This window comes from Physeter macrocephalus, chromosome 8 (assembly GCF_002837175.3).
Source record: "Physeter macrocephalus isolate SW-GA chromosome 8, ASM283717v5, whole genome shotgun sequence".
NCBI classification, from domain to species: domain Eukaryota; kingdom Metazoa; phylum Chordata; class Mammalia; order Artiodactyla; family Physeteridae; genus Physeter; species Physeter macrocephalus.
In genome coordinates, this window is record NC_041221.1 from 34,113,536 (window position 1) to 34,133,948 (window position 20,413).

General features: G+C 33.7%; 1 protein-coding gene across 4 annotated transcripts in view; it reads right to left on the reverse strand.

Annotated features, from left to right (window-relative positions):
• Nucleotides 1-20,413, reverse strand: part of CDH12 (cadherin 12) — a 403,417-nt gene that overhangs the window by 39,884 nt on the left and 343,120 nt on the right. For all 4 annotated transcript variants that reach the window (XM_024122919.1, XM_024122920.2, XM_007107776.3 and 1 more), the window contains 2 exons: nucleotides 19,222-19,409; nucleotides 7,217-7,470 (listed from right to left, as the gene is read on the reverse strand). In XM_024122919.1, the coding sequence (XP_023978687.1) occupies nucleotides 7,217-7,470; nucleotides 19,222-19,409 (442 nt within the window). The remainder of the gene's footprint in view (nucleotides 1-7,216; nucleotides 7,471-19,221; nucleotides 19,410-20,413) is intronic.

A 20,413-nucleotide genomic window follows, 5' to 3' on the forward strand; every position in this document is an offset into this window, starting at 1 on the left:
GCTTCTGCTGAGTTTCTGGGCAATGGTTAAGCAGGAAGATTAAGGAGAGATTACAGATATGCAAATCAAGTCACTGATAAATTAAACAACTCAGAACTAGCATTTAAAAAAATCTGAAAATGAGGTTTACCAAATCTCAACTTTTTTCTTTACTTTTGTGCAACAATTCTATTCCCTCCAATTAAAATAGTTTCTCACCCTCTATTTCATCTCCTTCATCTTAGACTTTTAAGAATGTATATTTTGGAGAAAAGTCCTTTACCAGATGTGTCTCTTGCAAATATGTTAATATTCACAATGTGAATGCTAACTGAAAGAGATACGGTAAGCAGTACTCAAAAAGGATTAACAATTTTATCTTAATACACATATAACCTTATGGATAAAATGTTTTTTCCCAATTGCTATCAGAACTTTCAGTATTTTTTTAAGAGAACAAGCCATAAAAATAAATTATTTTGCTCTCTGTTAAATAATAGAAACTAGAATATGAAAGAGTAATTAGAGTTATATCAAACAAGTAACGGGACTCTACATAAGAAAGCATTTTTAAAGCTCACCTTACAAAAAGCGTGTTAGTCTCTTTATCAGAAACTATCTTTCATGAATTACTTAATTAGTTCTAAGGGGGGATAACAACTGGCATTTAACAACAGCTAGGACTAAATACCACTGAAAGAAATATTGTAAATTTTTAGATCATTTGAAAGTGTATAGAGAACATAAGTGGATAAAAAATGCAAAAAATATAAAATAAAAAGAATAGAGATATTGTGTACAAATGGTAGACATGGAAAGAAAAAGCAGATAGAAACTTATATTATAAAATATTTCAAAGCAACTACAGGAAAAAAATAAAAAGGAGTGTGGCATTTAGACATTGCGGTAGTAGCTAAACATGTTAACATGTGGGGAGTTTGCCCTATTTGACTTTTTCACAACCGTGCTACACTTAGTGTTTAGGACTCTCAAGAGAGAGAGAATTATTTTTGGAAGTTGAATTTTGTATAATGTCTACTTGCAAATGCACTGATAGCATTTAGCTTCCATTAATTCTATTTATAGAAGCTAAGGAACCAAAAAGCCATTTTACCAAAAAAAAAGAAAAAGAAGAAAAAAAGAAAAAGAAAAGTATATTCTTGACTACATTGTGATAAAATAGCAGAAATTAAGACCTATAAAGATTATATCCAAACACCCTGGTCTATAGACCCTTACAAAATAAAAAGACCTATTATATTTATATATCTAGGTCTAGATCTAGATCTGCTTATAATCAATTAAAAATTATAAATGCACACATAAACATGCATAAACATTCTACATTTCATTAACTGGTTGCTTTATATATTAGGATAAATACATCAAGAAAATTTTAAAATTAAATTAATTTTGCATATAGTATTTGAAAGAACAAGGAAATATTCTTAACTCTCCAGTGCCCTTTCATTTTCTGCGTTTTGAAGATGGTGGTTAAAAAAGTAAATATATATTTATGCAATAAGCTAAAAATGACAAATCCCATGATAGAGTTCTAGAGTGTCTTTAGTGAATATGAAAGATGTGTAAAAGACAACACTGATAAGAAGAAAGACAAGTGAGTTAGAATAGCAATGAGGATGCATATGGTTTTGCCACCTAAAATGGCAGAAGTCTAGGATGAAGGCCATGAAATAGAGGGTAAGATACTGTTTTAATTGGATGGAATTTAATTGTGTGAACAAAGGTAAAGAGAAAAGTGGAGTTTTGATGACCCTCATTTTCAGATTTCTTAATTCTAGTCCTGAGTTTTATAATATTTCAGGTTTGCATATCTGTAATCTCTCCTTGTCATCCACAGGTAGCCATTGCCCAGAAACTCGGCGCAAGTTAGACTCAGTGAGACAATTGAGTATGTATAAGCTTCATACATGCTCTTAACAAGTAATGCATCCATCATAATCTCTCTTTTACAATGAGATTGTATCTGTAGTCGAGAATTTTAAAGAAAGGCAAAACTTTTGTTGCTTATTTGTATGCACTGGAAAAAAATAGCATTCTTAAAACGGAGCAATATGAAAACAAACAACCCAATTAAAAATGGGTCGAAGACCTTAGCCAACATCTTACCAAAGAAGATATATTGATACAAATGGCAAATAAGCACATGAAAAGATGCTCCACATCATATGTTATCGGGGAAATGCAAATTGAAACAACGATAAGGTACCACTACGTACTTAATAGAAAGGCCAAAATCCAGAACACCAGCAACACCAAATGCTGTCAAGGATGGGGAGCCACAGGCGCTCTCATTCATTGATGGTGGGAGTGCAAAATGACACAGCCACCTTGGAAGACAGTTTGAGGGTCTCTTACAAATCTCAACATACCCTTGCCATCTGATGCAGTAATTGCACTCCTTGGTATTGACACACAGGAGCTGACAATTTATGTCCACGTTAAAAACCTGTAGATGGATATTTATACAGCTTTATTAGTAATTCCTAGGACTTAAAGAACACTCAAGATGTTCAGTAGGTGAGTGGTACATGCTGACAACAGAATACATTTTAGCACTAAAAAGAAATGAGCTATCAAACTATGACAAGATACGGAGAAAGCTTTATGTAAATAGTAAGAGAAAGATGCCAATCTGAAAAGGCTACATACTGTATGACTCCAACTATATGACATTCTGGAAAGGCTAAACTATGGAGACAGTGAAAAGGTCAGGGATTGGTGTGGGGAGGGATAAACAGAGCTCAGAGGATTTTTAGGGAAGTGAAAATACTCTGTATGATATTACAATGTTGGATACATGTCATAATAAATATGTTCACAGACTGTACAACACCAGGAGTGAATCCTAAAGTTAACTATAGACTTTGAATGATGATGATGTGAATGTAGGTTCATCACTGCAATAAATGTATCCCTCCAGTGAGGGATGTGATAAAGGGGGAGGTTATGTATCTGTGGTGGCAATGGGCATATGAGAAATCTCTGTATCTTCTCTCAAGTTTGCTGTTAACCTAATCTTATCTAAAAAATATACAATCTATAAAAAATTTTTTAAATAAAACATTTTATACTGATACCTCATTTAATTCTTACAAAAATCTTGTTAAATAGGAGAAAAATAGAGAGCGAGCAAGTTTTCAAGTTTTTAATTTTTACCATTTCATTTAATTAATATTTAAAGTAAATTATACATGTTGCTCTAGGATATCACTTGATAAGCAGGGCCTCTGTTTCTTCTCATTCTCTAAGCTTGTTTTGTATTTGAGCTTAGGTTTTTGTCCACAAAACAAGATTTCTGGTGTATTGGAAAGGACCCTCAAATGAAAATCGGCTACTCTGATAGCCTCCTAATCCACGATGAAAAAATCAATTTCAAGTTATACAAAAATGTTTCCAAAAGTGCATTGAACAGACCAGATACGGAATATAAGATAATTTTAAGTGGGACTCATTTATGTTTTAACAACCAGTTATTAATTATTTTATGTATTACTTTTTACTTATGATAATCGATAATGGTTAATCAATTTCACTACTTGATTTTATGCGATGGGTTTTGGTTGGCCATATCATCAAACAAAAGGAGGTAACTTGAAAAATAAACCATTCAATTGTTCTACTAAATACTATAATAATTTACACATGGACGTTTATATACATAAAATAGATTTTAGTTTACGTTATCAGTCTCTTATCCAACCCATCTTACATGGAGTGGGTTTAGAATGGAATTGCCCATTTTCTCATTTTATACAGAAACATACTTTGTTTAAATTTTATTTTGAAATTCTTTCATAGGATAACTAAGATTTTTAAATGTTTGGAGCAAAAGAAAAATAGCACATACTGAGCAGAATTATCCACTGAAATCTCTCTGTAATTTAAATCACTTATATCCAAAACAAATATTAATTTCCAATGTAACTGAACAGTCACCTGTTTTAAATTTCATTTCTTAAGAGACTGTCCCCACCTCACTAATGGTAGGTACACTCATTACACTCCTATTGGACTCACTAGAAATCCTTCCCATGAACTATATAATAAGAGTGTCAAAGGATATAGAATATTAGAGACAGGAAATCAGTTCATCTAAAGGCAAAGGCTAGAAAAGCAAAGGAAACAATAACTACAAATTAAGCTCAGGACAAGAGGGGACAGGATATGGTATATTTGGGGGCATTACACCTAACTGAACCTTTCTTCTAAGGTTTTGCAATCCCTGGTTAATGTCATTGCTTTCTGGCTCTTTGCTGTGCTCAGTGATGATGAAGTAATAATATTTATAAAATACCCAGTGGTGTGGAATAACCTAATCTTAAATTAATACCTTCCACAATAACCCTATGAAAAGGGTAATGCAAAGCAGTAAATGAAGTAAAGCAAAGAAAACAAAACAAAGAGAGCATACCTACACATGCCAAGCAATTGGTCATTTTGATGCTTATTTTTTATAACATATTTTTACTATCATTCTTAAGTGAGCAAACATATTTTCAGACCAAGAAGAGATGATCCATATCCCACATTCCTCAACTGACACGATGCAAGTTTATTGTTTACTCCAAGAACATGAAAGTAAGACAACTTTCATGTTGATTCAAAAGCTCCTCTGTCTTTTGACAACCCCTCAGGGGGATCAATTAAATCCATCTTTGTCTACAGCTTCAGTGAGTCAGGCTGCTGCCCCTTAGAAAAAAGACCGGGGATACTATTTCATTTCACATAAAGTAGCACTTGTCAGACACTAGTTTCTGTGACATCAAAAACAAACAAACAAACAGATAAAGAAAATAGGCTTGTAGCTGGAGAATTTCTCTAAAATGTAGCCTTCCTTTATTCTTCACACCAGGGTCTTGATCTAATCATTTTCTTATATTTAGAAGTTTGTAATTCTCACCTTACCTTTACCGGGTGGTATTTTTTTACTTGTCAACTCTCTGATTTTTTGGTTTTAAAGTATTTCATTAAAATAATGTTTTATTCATATCTCGACCTCATCATGCTATTGTCAGTATTCCAAATAGAACATATGGACTTCCCTGGTGGTTAAGAATCCACCTGCCAGTGCAGGGGGCACAGGTTTGAGTCCTGGTCCAAGAAGATCCCACATGCAGCGGAGCAACTAAGCCCGTGCGCCACAACTACTGAGCCTGTGCTCTAGAACCCATGAGTCACAACTACTGAGCCCTCATGCCACAACTACTGAGCCTGCGCTCTAGAGCCCGCAAGCCACAATTACTGCAGCCCACACGCCTAGAGCCCGGGCTTCGCAACAAGAAAAGCCACTGCAACGAGAAGCCTGTGCACCACCACGAAGAGTAGCCCCTGCTCGCTGCAACTAGAGAAAGCCCGTGCACAGCAATGAAGACCCAATGCAGTCAAAAAAATAAAATAAAATAAAAATAAAGCAAAATAAAAAAATAGTACATAAAGTAAATTAAACAACTTAGCAAGTTCCCTAAGATATTGTGTCCCACTATGTCCCACCATTCTCATCTATTGAACTGTAGAGAATTTCAATCCATGTTTATTTACTTTTTCATTACTTTTTTACAACCTTCAATATTTCTTCCATTCTGTTTACATTCTTGAAATTACCTGTGAATCCACTCAGCAGGCATTTTCCACTTTCACAATGACCAGCAGCACACTCAGGGTATTCAGGAACAAGATTGATGAATGATGACAGATTAATGTATAACAACTACTAACGTAGCAGATTCTTGAGAATGCCCCTGTGAACATTGGTAATAAATAGACTTCTCTGGAGTTTAACTGACAGTGAATCATGCTGTAATATGAGCGTGTAGAACAACTTGAACCCAATGAGGAAATGCGCCAGCATTCAACCTGACCGTGTAGGGGCACTCAGTAATTGCTCTTTTTCTTCCCTTTCCCAAGACAAATGTGCTTTTTTAGTTCTCTCTTGATCACAGACATGCTTCAAGAGGGAAAGTGTTCAGGCGACTTTGGGGGGTGGATTCAGACAAATACAAAGAGCAGAGCTTTCATGCTCTCAAGCCATATCCTGAAATTTTTCTCTATGCTATGAATGTGTTGAGGCTACCGCTGAAAGGATGATGCTTTTTTTTTTTTTTTTTACCATTAATTACCCCATGGCTTAAAATCTTGTGCGATATATGCCTATGTATTTTTCCTATGTCGACAGAGTGGTGTTTTGCTTTAAAAGCCTACTTAATGTGTTCTTTGGTTTGGATTTTGCATACTATAAGCTTCAACCCTTTAGAGTTAGAAGATTCGGAACAAATCACAAGTTTCTCTCTCTCTCTCCTTTTAGTTTTCACCTGCTAAACCCAGATCCCAGTCCTTCCCTCCCCCACAACCCCTCCGCATCGGCAACCACAACGTCTGTGAGTCTGTTCCTGTTTTGTACATATGTTCTTTTCTTCCCCCCCCCACCTCCAGTTCTTGTAGGCGCGTGGGCACCTGGCAGGGATTAAGCATACAGAGGAAGCAAAGTTGAATCAGAACAAGTCTCAAAATACGTTGTAGGGTCGATTTATAAGGGAGGAAAAGGGAATCCCACCACGTTTCAGCAATGCAAGTGGCATATTTTTGGGGGGGGGGGCGTGCATTTTCTTACTCTTTCTTATTCCATCGATTGCTTTGTTGACTCACTACCAAGCAGCCTTATGCCAGTAAGGAACTCCTTGCCAAGTCTGGGCTTTGAGCAACTCCACAATGCCTCTTACCTTAAGACTGACTCTAATTGTGCCTCCATCAGCATATACAACTGCCACGGTGAAAAAATGAGCTGCAAATTTAAAATGGTTAAACAATCTTTTTCAAGCACTAACTTTGGGTAAGAGACAGAGATTTTAGAATAATTGAAAAATGTATCATATATCTATGATATTTCAGGCACTGTGAAAGTATCTTAATATCATTATTCATGAGAATCATCCTTTTAGGCTTACTATTAAATCCCTTTTGTGGATAAAAAAATTGAGGTTGACCAGCATGAGTGACAAGCCCAACATCAGGTCACTACTAAACCCTGTTACAGGGATTGATATCAGATGTTTTTGTTCAAATCCTATGTTTTTTCTTCTATTCTTATACTTACTTTGTAAAGTGGTTCCATTTTCAAGCATTGTATTCTCTAAATAATTCATGCAAGCCTGGTCAGAGTGTTGTTTTATTTTCTTTCTCTTTCTGACACAGAAAGGAAAACGTTTCTTTTTCTTACCTTACGGCACTGCTGCCGACATCGAGGTCTTGGGCAGTGACGGCGCCAATGATGGTCCCAACTGGAGTGTCTTCATAAACCTCCATGGTGTAGAGGGGCTTGCTGAAAACCGGCGGCTCGTCCACATCCAGCACGCTGATCTTCACTGTGGCAGTGTCCTTAAAAGGGCCCGCAGAGTGAAAGCGGTGGTCAAGGTGCAGGTTGGAGGCCTCTACTTTAAAAGTATAAGCCTTCTTTGTTTCAAAATCCAACGGCTGTAGTGAGCACAAATCAAAAGTGAGGAGATACATTCATATAGGATGTGGCAGCGATGGTGGACAGAGTAATGTGCAAGTTAATATCAAATGGTCATTTTCCTTTAATAATTAGTGGGTAAGGGAAGTACAGGTTAAACATTTTAAGAAAAGAGTCGACCAGTTGTAGCAGTGTCTGGGTAACTTGTAAATGTCATCAGCTGCATACATTAAAATGACATATGCACACATATGCCCTAGAGAGGGCTTATTCCTTTCACGTGAGTGGTTACAACTGCAGATCAGGTACCTATTAAGGATGCTCTTATCCAGTACTGACATCTGGTGGAATTAAGCAGTAATTAAAAATACAACAAAATTGAAATGATACTTTTAGATTCCAGCTAAAAATTTGGTGTAGCAAACTATGTTTTTTTCTTGGACAATTTTTATTATTTTGACAATAATATCCTTTTCTATTGAATACTTTTGAATGGCTAGGTATTTTTGCTGCCAAAGACTATATCCAGAGTTTTGGTCCTCTCTGTTGTCAGCATTACACATAGAATTAGTAGGCATGGTAATGCATGATCAGGATATATGACCAAGAATTAAGGCTTTGAACATATAGGATTAAAGAACAACATGAGACAAAATATTTGGATGTGATTTGTCCTTGGGGTCACTGATCCTTGATTTTTCACTTTACACTGCTTATATTTACCTTTTTCTGAATATTAGTTTTATGTTCCCAATAACTGGAAATATTATATTATAGAAATATGATGTTACTGTAGTGCTTTATTAAATTGAAAACTTTAAGGTCACTGGCTGTGACTTCTAATCACCTATGACAAACTAAGACATGAAATTAACATTAACATGGTTAATTAACATAGTGATTTTATGGGACCTTTAGAAGTTTCTGTTTTCTAAATTAACTCCCTCTGGTATGACTCCCATGATGTGCTAATTGCTGTGTCAACACATCTCTTTTTTGCCTCAGGACACCTGGGGGAAATAAAGTGGGTATATTTCTCTCTTTTAAGGACAAGATTGCTGTTTTATGTGTTTCCTGTGAAGAAGGGAAAAGAAAAGAAAGAAAATCACTGTGAAATCGTTAAAAACTCACAAATCTATAAGTTTATTATAGCAAACAGTAACACTTCTTGGACTTGACATTAAGTCTCTTTCACAGTAATTTTCACTCAGGGGGATCTATCTTTTTCTTCCCTGTAATCATTCCCCTTTTGTTTAATTCGTCCAATTTTTATTCATTATTTCTTTGCCTTGGACTCAATGCTTTCTTTTAGTTTTTATATTTTTATTTATTCAACTTATACCTGTTTACATATAATACTGATTTTCTTCAATTTCTGTCTTCTTCTTGCTAAGACTTTTCATTTGTCTTAAAGCAATATAAATAAAGTTATTGGCTAATATGTCACGGTTGATATTGGGGCTTTCTATATGTTGATTAAACAGATAGAAACATAATATCTGGAAAAAGAGATGATGATGCTACTGTTTTGATCAGCCCACAGTTTGACTACAGTGTTTTGTTAAAGGATCAGGCTCGAGAAAAGACAACCAATTGCCAGAATAGGGTAACAAAATATTATTCAAACCAAAAATGCAAAATTGTTACAATTACTGGGAATGTTTATTCTGGAAGGAAGAAGACAGAGACAAAAAAGGATCATCCTTTTCAAATATGAATATCAGTTAGGGTTATTCTATAAGTCTCTCAATGGGGAATTAACAATAATTTATTAAACATGGCAACTTTAAGCTAAAAAAAGAAGAAATCTCTAACAAATGAAACAGTTCAAAACTAAATTAATTTTAAAAAGTGTTGATTGCCTACATGGTGGTAAGACCTGGGATACATTCCAGGAGGACAGAAAGAGGGAAAGATAAATAAGGTTTGCCATCTTGTTTAATGACTGAGTTGTTTGAAGAAGTAGTAAGTCCCCCATCATTTGATGTATTCAAGAGAAATCAGATGCCATAAGAGATACCTGAGTGATGTATAATTTATAAGCTGTACAAGCTAGTTTGAGTTAAAGAACATAGAAATATACTTCGTGTTTTGTAAACTCTAAATGCTCGATGAATGTTAAACAATATAATTTTTATCATAGTTACCCCTAACTTCCAGTGTAAGACGATTTTGACTTTATCACCTCGGGCCCTTTTGCCTAGAAGGCTATTTGAGCTGCCCTGGCTGATACTTACCCCCTTCTTTGGCCCAGAATTAACTTCTCTTAAAATGTAGAAATTAGTACCAATTGTTCTTCCTTTCCCTCTCTACTTCTAGACATCAGAATGCTTCTGATTGTCTGTAGGATTAGGCAAATTCTTTCTAGACAAGATCTCAATTTTATTTACCTATTTAATTAACATGTCACTGCTATCTGATCGACTTGACTCCCCACTTTGGAGTCCATTTCAAACCCAGGAATGAAGGGAGAATTCCAAAACCTTTTCTACATTTTGTTTTAGGAGATCAGACATAATCTATGACTTTTAAGAACTCCTGACCTGTCAGAGCAGACAAATATTTAGTGGGCAGGGTGATAAAGAGTGAGATGAAGGAAACTTTCTGTACATACAGATATTCTTTTATGACTGAAAACTTATCTCCTGCAGTGATCAAACAGCTGAAGAAAATTGTAGGAGAAATGCCAAAATGATATCCTTGAGGGCCTTACCTCTTCGTGACCCTAGCCCTTAGGCAATGCCATTGTATAAAACTGCATAGCTCAGAAAGAGAAAAAAAAAAAAATCAATACCAATCTCTCTAGAGTTGACTTTCTCCGACTCATCTGACAGACTACCCTCCACTCTTTGTGGAGGGGGTGGGGTGGGACGGCGCTGAGGAATGAAATTCATCTAACTTTGCAATCAACAAAAATCCTCTTATTTGAAACAAGTATAGAAAAAACAGTATTTTTTATTATTGTTAGGAAATGAATCATATTCCATAACAGAAATCCATTATTATGAAGTGGAACTAATTTAGCTCTCACACAATAAATAGAAAACTTTGCGGTACTGCTTGAGGCGCATTCAATTTTATGAACCTTTCTAGAAAAGTAAGAAAACGATTGATTAAATAGAATTTACTTGAGTAGTTCCTTTCTCCTCAGGATGTTTCGATAAAGTAAGGTTAGTGAAACCAGAATTTTCAGGAAACAATTCATATCGTAGGGAGTTGTACGGTAAGAAACCTAAACTGAAGAAATGGAGGGACTTCCCTGGTGGCACAGTGATTAAGACTCCGTGCTCCCAATGCAGGGGGTCCTGGTTCAATCCCTGGTCAGGGAACTAGACCACATGCATGCTGCCACTAAGAGTTTGCATGCTGCAACTAAGGAGCCCACCTGCTGCATCTAAGGAGCTGGCGAGCTGCAACTAAGACCTGGCACAACCAAATAAATAAAGGAAAATCAGTTATTTGATGGATAAAAGTTGTCAGATTATCAGATGAGAATGCCCCTATCATAAAGGGGAAACAGTAAAATGTGGCCATTTTTAAAACGTAGATTTTAGTTTTGACAAATTTTAACAGTATTTCAGTTCTAAAATTTTAAAAGCTTAGAACAATAGAATTACCGGACAAAAAATGTCTGTCAAGTAAAAATATTAAAATGAAGAAACATATAATTAACATACCTTATCTCTAAAAATTTTTTCAGAACTATTTACTAGAAATGAATTGAATTTTTCTGTGGGCAAGTTATCAATTCTAGGCTTTTGTGCAGAACTGCAAATTTTTGATCATTTTAATGAATTAACTTAAGAATCATGGTATCGTTTCTAAGCCATATTTCAGTGACAATAATTTTGGGAACAAATTCAGTAACTAAGATAAAACAGAATGAAAAAGAATTGGAAGAGCATCTAGTGATTTTATTTGAGGGCTTGTGGTGATATTTTCCCTAAGAAAGAAAAGATTTCATCAACTGTTACAAATGCCTAAGCAAGATATATGTTTTATAGGCACATGCAGTGTAAGTCATGACCATCGGGGGAGGGGGAATTCTTTTTAACTTCTTGAATGTCCACTCTCACATTTTACCTCTAATATATATTGTTCTTCACAATAGTTGAAAGTATATGCTTTTCAAATATGTTCCATAATTTACTGCAAGTTGTGTAGTCTTGAAAAATTTACTTTTCTCCAATGAGCTTCATATTTCTCATTTATATAATCAGTAAAGCAATATTTTTCTAAATAGTTTTAAAACATGGTGAACCCTGCATGGTATGTGAATACTAAGAAAAGTATTGCATCTGAAATTAAAACAATAAACCAACATGAGATTTTTTTTTTAAAGAAATTTAAACACCCTGTATATTGTAAGCATTTCCTTTATCATGGCGACACAGCTATAGATATGACAAAGTGTCTTTTGGGCCTTAAACTACAGTAGAAAGAATCAGATACATTTAGAATTTGAGCACCTTTAAGTCTCATAGGTGCTTGGACAGAAATGGTAACATTTGGGGAAGAAAGTAAGGAGGGATCAACTTTCCCTGAGGGACTCAAGGAATTCTTTGGTGAGGGACATTAGTGACAGCCATGTTAAAGAACAGGAAAAAATTAATAGAAGTGCTCATGTAGGGCAGTGCTTTCTATGCAGAAGGAAGAATAGCACAGCACCTTCCTTAGAAATTGCAATGAGTTTGGTGTGGTTGGAATGTAGCAGGTGAATGTGTGTGCGCGTATGGGTGTGTGTGTGTGTGTGTGTGTGTGTGTGTGTGTGTGTGTATGAAGGAGATGATAATAGAAAATATACTATTTGCTCTTTATCTTACTAGTGATAGGAGTCAGAAACAGATTAGGAGTGCGAGTAAAATAAACAGATTTAGGTTTCAACCATTCACTCATAAAGTAAATGGATGAACATAAGGTGTGTGGCTCAGAAAATAGCCATTGCAGTGGTGGAAAAGAGTAACAAGGATGATTGTAAGTCAACCCATGAAGAGGAGAAAGAGGGAAATTTTAATCCAAGTTCAGAAGGAATCAGTGATCAGGCTTCCCGTCCTATTCGGAAAGGGGAGTTCATGGTAATGGAAGCAGCATAAGAATAAGCCTAGATTTCTGCTTTAAGGAACTGGAGAGGAAGTAGGGCCCTATCCAGGAAGGAGAAAATGTAAGCAGGCACGCTTTGGTTGGGAGAAGACAAGGAATTCAGCTTTGGACATTTTGAGTGTGAAAAGACTAACACACACAAGTTAGAAATGTCTACAAGGCAGTAAACAATGTTCATTGGTTACGTCAACTCGGGGGCTAGTTGAGAGTTGATGAGACTAGGGAAGTGAGATGTTTAAAAAGAAGATGAAGATAAATATTTACAAAAACAGGAGCATAATATTTACAGAAACAAACATCACGTATTTTTCTTTGAAATGTTCATGTTTGTATGACAAAAACAGGAATATTTTAAACAATAAATTGAGGTGTATGCTTGGTTATATAAAACAAGGTATTCCTAACTTTATTTTTATTTTTTCTAAGAGTTATTCAAAAGTTAACCACATGATGGTGCTACGCTACCAAATAATTTGATGTGAATTCACTCCCCTGCCATTTGGGATGTCAAAAAGAAAGTGAGTTTTAGTGACTAATGGGACATAAATAAAATTGTCCAATGAGACCAGTTGAGAGTTTAGCCTATTTATTTAAAATTCTGGTGAAGAATAAAATATTTTATCTCTTCTGTTTTTAAGGAAAAAGAAAATAATTCACCTTGGATTCACTGTGATCACAGTTATGGTTATTTGAAATGAAATAATATTGCCAAGTAACAGCAAATGGTAAGGATTTTTGTAATTCCAAAAAAGTTTTACTTATTTTTAAATAAATAGGAAATCACTTTACCATTCTTTATTTTGAATAGATGTTATCATTACTTGTTAGCTCCAGACAGATATTTTGTAGAAGTAGTACAGAACTGGCTTAGAAATTATTCAAGACATTAAAATTGTTCTTATGTACAATTTAAATATTCATCCCACTATTTAATTGCCTAAATTTCTTAATCAGTAACAAGAAAACCACAGCGTGCCCATAAATAAACATGTATTTTCCATTCTTGAATGTTTTTAACTCATGTAACTTTATATTTATATCCAATAAGTATATATTTATTCTCACTTATCCAGTAGGAAATAAAAACTACTGAATAAAAATGTATTTCATTTAGCTTTTCACTTAAGAATGAAATTGCTGAATTTAAAATACCTTATTCTCTTATTTTAAATGTAACCTGTCGCCTAATTTTTAGATGTGACAAAAAAATTTTTAAAGTTATATTACCCTGATTTTGTTATTGTTTCTATTGCTATAATACTTAACAACATATAGGGCACTTTTTATTTGTTCATTCTTTCCTCAGTGCAATAGGACGTAAGTATAAAGTAAGAATAGTTTTTTTCTTTAAAACAACAACAACAACAACAATATCCTGTGCCTTGTAGAGATACATAAAGTTGCATAATGTTATTCTGAATTCAAAGTGACACAGTGAAATGGCATTCTGTCACAGTGTTCATAAACCGAATCCAAGTTGAGGTTTAAAAGGAATAAAATAAAAATGCCTTTTTTTCATTCTTCTCAGCTCATACAAACATGACCATCATTTTTATCCATGTACACCCTCCCTCCATGGAGAAAGAAGAGAGAGGGGGGAAATGGTAAACAGAAAGTAAATAAAAATTTTGGAAATAAAACTATAATGAGAATATGTTCTTCAGAGAATATTAAGCATTTTCATTTATTTTTTAAATGAGCTTAAAAAAGAAAAACACTCCGAAAACAAAGAATATCATTATATTCAAAAACAGATACATATTCAAATGCAGAGTATATATTTTTAGACTTTCTAGATGCATGTAATATACTTAAAAACATAATTTCTGTATGAATTTGGTTTTACATCAAAACTCTTCATTGCAATTCTATGCTGAGATATTGCAGGGAGAAGTTTCCAAAGAGTAATTTTAAGATCATTATGGAACCAAAATACTGCTGTTGATATTTACATACATATTTATGATTTTACATCTACTTCTTCTGGGACGCTGAATAAGTTCAGGATAAGGTCTTCTGAGAACTCTCTGAACATACGCATAAATAGCCCTATAATACAGTGTTCACTCAAAAAAATCTAAAGAACTGTAGGCCAACAGGCCCATGAAAAGATACTCAACATCACTAATCATCAGAGAAATGTTAATCAAAACCACGATGAGACATCACCTCGTATATGCTACATTGGCTATTATCAAAAAGACAAAAAATGAGTGTTGGAGAGGATGTGAGGAAAAAGGAATCTTTGTGTACTTTTGGCGGAAGTATAAATTGGTGTAGCTCTTATGAAAAACAGTATGGAGGTTCCTCAGAAAGTTAAAAACAGAACTGCTGTATGCTCCAGCAATTTCATTTCTGGGTATTTATTGAAAGCAAACAAAAAAACACTAACTTAAAAAGACATATGCAACCCCATGTTCGTTGCAGCATTATTTACAAGAGCCAAGATATGGAAGCAACCCAAATGTCCGTTGAGAGATGACTGGATAAAGAAAATGCGGTATATACAGTCATCCTTTGGTATCCATGGGAGATTGGCTCCAGGATCCCTGCAGATACCAAAATCCAAGCATGCTCAAATTCCTTATATAAAATGAAGTGGTATTTGCATATAACCTATGCACAGCCTTCTATATATTTTAAATATTCTCTAGATTACTTGTAATACCTAATACAAGTAAATGCTATGTAAATCGTTGCCAGTGTGCAGTAACTTCAAGTTTTGCCTTTTGGAACTTTCTGAAATTTTTTTCCCCCAATATTTTCCATCCTCAGTTGATTGAATCCTTGGATGTGTAACCTAGAGATATAGAGATACAGAATAAAATCTTGCCACTTATGACAACATGGATTGACCTTGAAGGCATTATGCTAAGTGAAATAAGTCACACAGGGAAAGACAAATATCATATGATTTCATTTATATATGACATCTAAAACAAAAGACAAAAAAATTAAAAAAAAATAGCAAGAAGAAAACAGGCTCATAGATCACAGAGAATAGATTGGTGGTTGCCAGAAGTGGGGGCTGGGTGGTGGGTGAAATGAGTGAAGAGAGTCAACACGTACAAACTTACAGTTATAAAGTAAATAAGTCACGGGGATGTAAGATACTCTATGGGGACTACAAGTTAATAATACTGTATTGCATATCTGAATGTTGCAAAAAGAGTAAATCTTAGAAATTCTCATCACAAGAAAAAATTTGTAACTATGTGTGGTGATGGATGTTAACTAGACTTATTGTGGTGATCTTTTGCAATATATAAAATTTTGAATTATTATGTTGTACCTGAAACTAATATAATTTTGTGTGTCAATTATACCTCAATAAAAAATACAGAATTTACATTATTTAAATTAATTTTGAGATTTTCATGGGCTTTATTGAACAGAATATTTCCTCATTGTTTTATTTTTAGAAAAACATACTGCCATATTTGTTCAAGTCATATATCTATATATGTATGTGAGCACGCGCACACACACACACACGCACACACATTTACTCAAAATAATACATACACCAGATATGTAGATAGGTAGGTAGGTAGATAGATAAATAGATCATTTCAAAATTTTATTACAAAAATGTTCCCCTGAGTTATTTTTTTAAAGATTTATAAATGTGGTCTGTAGGTTGTAATTTTCTTTTCCAACAGAGTAAGAGGTTAGCTGGTATGGATTGCCTCTGGTGTCTCCTTATTTAGAGAGTAAAACAAATTAGAATGCCAAAAACAAATCTATTCAAACGTTCGAGGTAATTTACCCGACGTTAAGAATATTTATAAAAATATGCTTGGGCCGTTCCTTTAAAATCTAGCCAGAATCTCACCATTTCTCACAATTTTCATTGCTATAAAGATCAGGGACCATATCTCCATCATTGGTTTCCTGGATTAATTCTCTAGTCTCTTAACTGGTCTATTTCTGTCCTTACTCCCTAGTCATTATTCGCCTCAGAAAAGTCAGCATATCCTGGCTTTACCAAGGGTAATGGTAATTTAGATAGAAATTTGCCACGGTCTTCTCGTATCATGATTTAATTCAAGTCCTTTGCCTGGCCTGCAAGGATCTCAATGATGGGACATTCGTCGGCATATTTGACCTCATCTCCAGCTATGGGCCCCTCCATTCACTGTACTCAGTCCCACCGGCCTCCTTGCCCGGTACACTCCTATTTCAGGGATTTTGCAGTTGCTGCTCAATCTTTCTGGAACACACATCACTCAGATACCATATGGCTTATCTTTTGCTTCCTTCAGGTCTCTGCTGAAATTTCATCCTAAAAGAGAAGTCTTTTCTGACTACCTCACTGTAGGATAGCCACCACCCTCTAAATTGCTTATTTTTACCCTGCTTTGTGTTTTTCAAACTTAAATTTAACACTGAATTTACTTATTGTCTAACTTCACCAGTTGAACAGTAGCTGCTTGAGCAGAAGTGAATGTGTTTGTTTCCTTCACTGCCCCCCCAGAGTCCAGAATGGGTTAGGATTTAGTGGTTGTCACATCGATGTTCGGTGAATGAAGGATTGAATTTTAGTTATGGACCCTGAGCTTTATTTAGATAACAAATTTTATGCCAGCAAATGGACAATGGTTATTTATCCACTGCAAGAGGAAAAATATATGTATTTATAAACATACATATATATATATATTTACTTCGAGATATAATTTCCAGACTATTTTATACATTATGTAAATCTATTTTAATAAAGGTATGCTATAATTTCACAAATCTCACTTTTAATCTAGTTAAAAACTAGAAAATTTTCAAAAAAATAAACAAAATGAATACAAAATAAATAAGACTCTTTCACTCTTTACGACATCTCCATACACTAAAAAGGCAGAAGATATATTCTTCTTGCTTTAGTGATTATGCATAATAAGTATTTACAAAAAGTTGATTTATATAGCTAAGTCATTACTTTCAATGATTAATCTACTTTGACATAGTAATATAAAGATCTATAGTTAGCACACTACTCCCTTTTCAATTGTGTTAAAAAGTAAAAAAGAATGTCATACATTTTCCCAGATTGGCATTGATTATTTATTGGCATAGATGGTAAATAAGTGTAAATCAATACAAAATATAAAATCCTATGTGTAAATATAAAATACATTCATTGTATCTCTGTAAATATAAATTAATATAAATATATATATTATACACAATGTAACTCTTTTGTACCTCAATTTTGTAAATATATTTAATTTCAAACTGAAGTTTTATGAATCATTGATATAAAATATTTTCAATTATTTCTCATATTACTAAGAGAATTTATATTTGTTTAATATGAATTAATATCTTTACACCTTTTAAGCATTGTTATATATTGAGATCATTTAAAAAAAATTGTGACAAGATTTTAAGGGGTTTGTTACTGAATAGAAAAAAGAAAAACAAGCAAAACCACAAGAAAATAATAATAGAATAAAAATATGACACTAATTTTTTTTTTCTAGTTATACTCTGAAAATTTAGCATAAATGAAAAATTTTGCTGAATGGAACCATGTGATTAAATTAATTTCTAGACAAAGCACAATTTTCTTGCAATAGTAGGAATTAAAAGATGATAAATCATCTATATGAAAACTGTTTCTTTTCAGGATTATTTTTATTACCACATATGTTGTTTCTTTGATAAAATTCAGAATTCCTGAACAAATATGGAAACAGCAGCATGATTAATGGGACTGAAGGTAAGAATACTTCTTGCAGGTTAAAATAATCACAAGTATCAATATTAAATGTGTATGGTATACCACCTCTGGGGATAAATAGAGTGCACTTTGCTATAATAGGGAGAGGAGAAAACTGTAATAAATTAAATGAAGTTCACTTTTTTGCCTGCGCTGTATTATTGGAAATTCCTATAATTTACCTCATTGTTATAGAAATAATCTACACACCCCAAATACAGTCATGATTTTTCTCTTTCTCACATTTACATTCTCCTTCTTCATGCTCCTACCTGACAAAAAAACAATCTACGTACACTGAGATAAGGATTCATTTCCAATATTTTGAATTTTGCTCTCCATCCTCTTTTATATAAAACAATTTAACATTACTCGAGGGCTTCCCACCGCATTCCACCTTTTTGTCCTCTCCCTCCTTCTCGTTAATTTTTCTGTTCACTTCCCTTGTCATAGCCCCTCAAACCCAGCGCTACCCATTCTCATTTCGTCCACTTGCCAGTAGCAGCGCTCGCCCATATCAGAATTCCTCCAGTCTGAGGTCCAGGCTCACAAACAGTGAGTGAATTAGATATTTATATTCTCAGAAAAGTAATAAAAGGGGCAAGACCAAGCCTGGTGTGCATAGAGTTTACTTCTAGATCTTATTTTTAAATTAACCTTTTCGTCTGAGTTGATAACATTAAAAAATTAAATTAAAATTAGACTCTGGTAAGAACTTTTTAAGGATTTAAGCAAATTAATAGGCCTAATTTTTTCAACATAAAATGTATACCTGGTGAATCACAGAATAAAAGTGTCTCTGGGAGTGAATACTTCATAGTCACCTGGTCTTTTTTTAATTTGAAATATTGCTCATTGAAGGAAAATTAAAATTTCTGTCACTTTCAAGTTTTAGTCTTTCTGTTCTTTAATTTTTATTGGGTAATCTACTTTGAAAAACGGGTCTATGTACCTTTTTCAATTTGAGGACTCCTTCTTGTGTATTCTCATCTGTGACGATGTCAAACAAATTTCCCCCATCTCCTGGAACAATACTGTATTCAATTTCTGCATTTTGTCCAAAATCAGGGTCCACAGCTCTTATTCTTCCAATAGCTGAGCCAATAGGGGAAGACTCAGGAACTTTCAGATGGAAAATGCCTGATAAGATATATATAATTTTTGTATACAGTGGAGTTAGTAAAGTACATAAGAAGATTACCAGCCTTGAAAATATAGTCTACAGAAAATAAATCAACTCTAAAACATAATAGTGCAAAATTGAAAGGCAATTTGCTGTCCAGTTAAAGATTATAATTAGGAGTAATAATTTCACTTTTCACTTCAATAGATTCTGTTGTAGAATTTCAATTGGTCATTATAAATAGTAGAAAGTGTTAAATTAAAATTACTGTGAAGCAATATTTTACATGCTAGCACCATCTAAGTGTAACCCGTATCAAATGTGAAGGTGGGACTACTCATGAAATAAACTGATACTAATGCAAAAGAATCCAGGATACAAGACATAGATTAAAAAGATGCATAGAGAGATGATAGATAGATACATAGATAGAAGACAGATATTTAGATATTTATAGAAAAGTAAGGCTGTGTGTCCTAACATACAAAAATATAAAACATACATGTAGATGAATGTAATAATAGATGAACTATTTCCTCAATAAGTATAAATCATTAAACTAAAAATTACTTGTAAAATGATGTGTGTATATATATATTTATATCTATGTATTAAATATATGTACATATATTTAATCTATAATATATTTAAGTATAGTATACTACAGACTAATATTCAACTTATACTTAGTAAATTTTTAGTAGATTCCCTTCCAGGTACTTTTACACACTTTTAAAGTCAGGATATAAAGTTCTATCTCCCGATTTTTTAACGTTAAGGAAGAGAGAAAAGTAAAATGCTTATTGTTTACCAACAGGTGGAGCACCAACATTACTATAAATTTGATATTGAGTCAGAAAAACCTATAAAAATCTCTATCTATATAAAATATAATAGAATCAAGAAAAATTATGGTATCCCACAAAAACAAAAATATATACACTGTTTAAAAGAGTTTACAAAATTTTGTAAGGTATAACGTGAAGAAAAAAATATGGGCTATTTTACTGATCTCTCACCA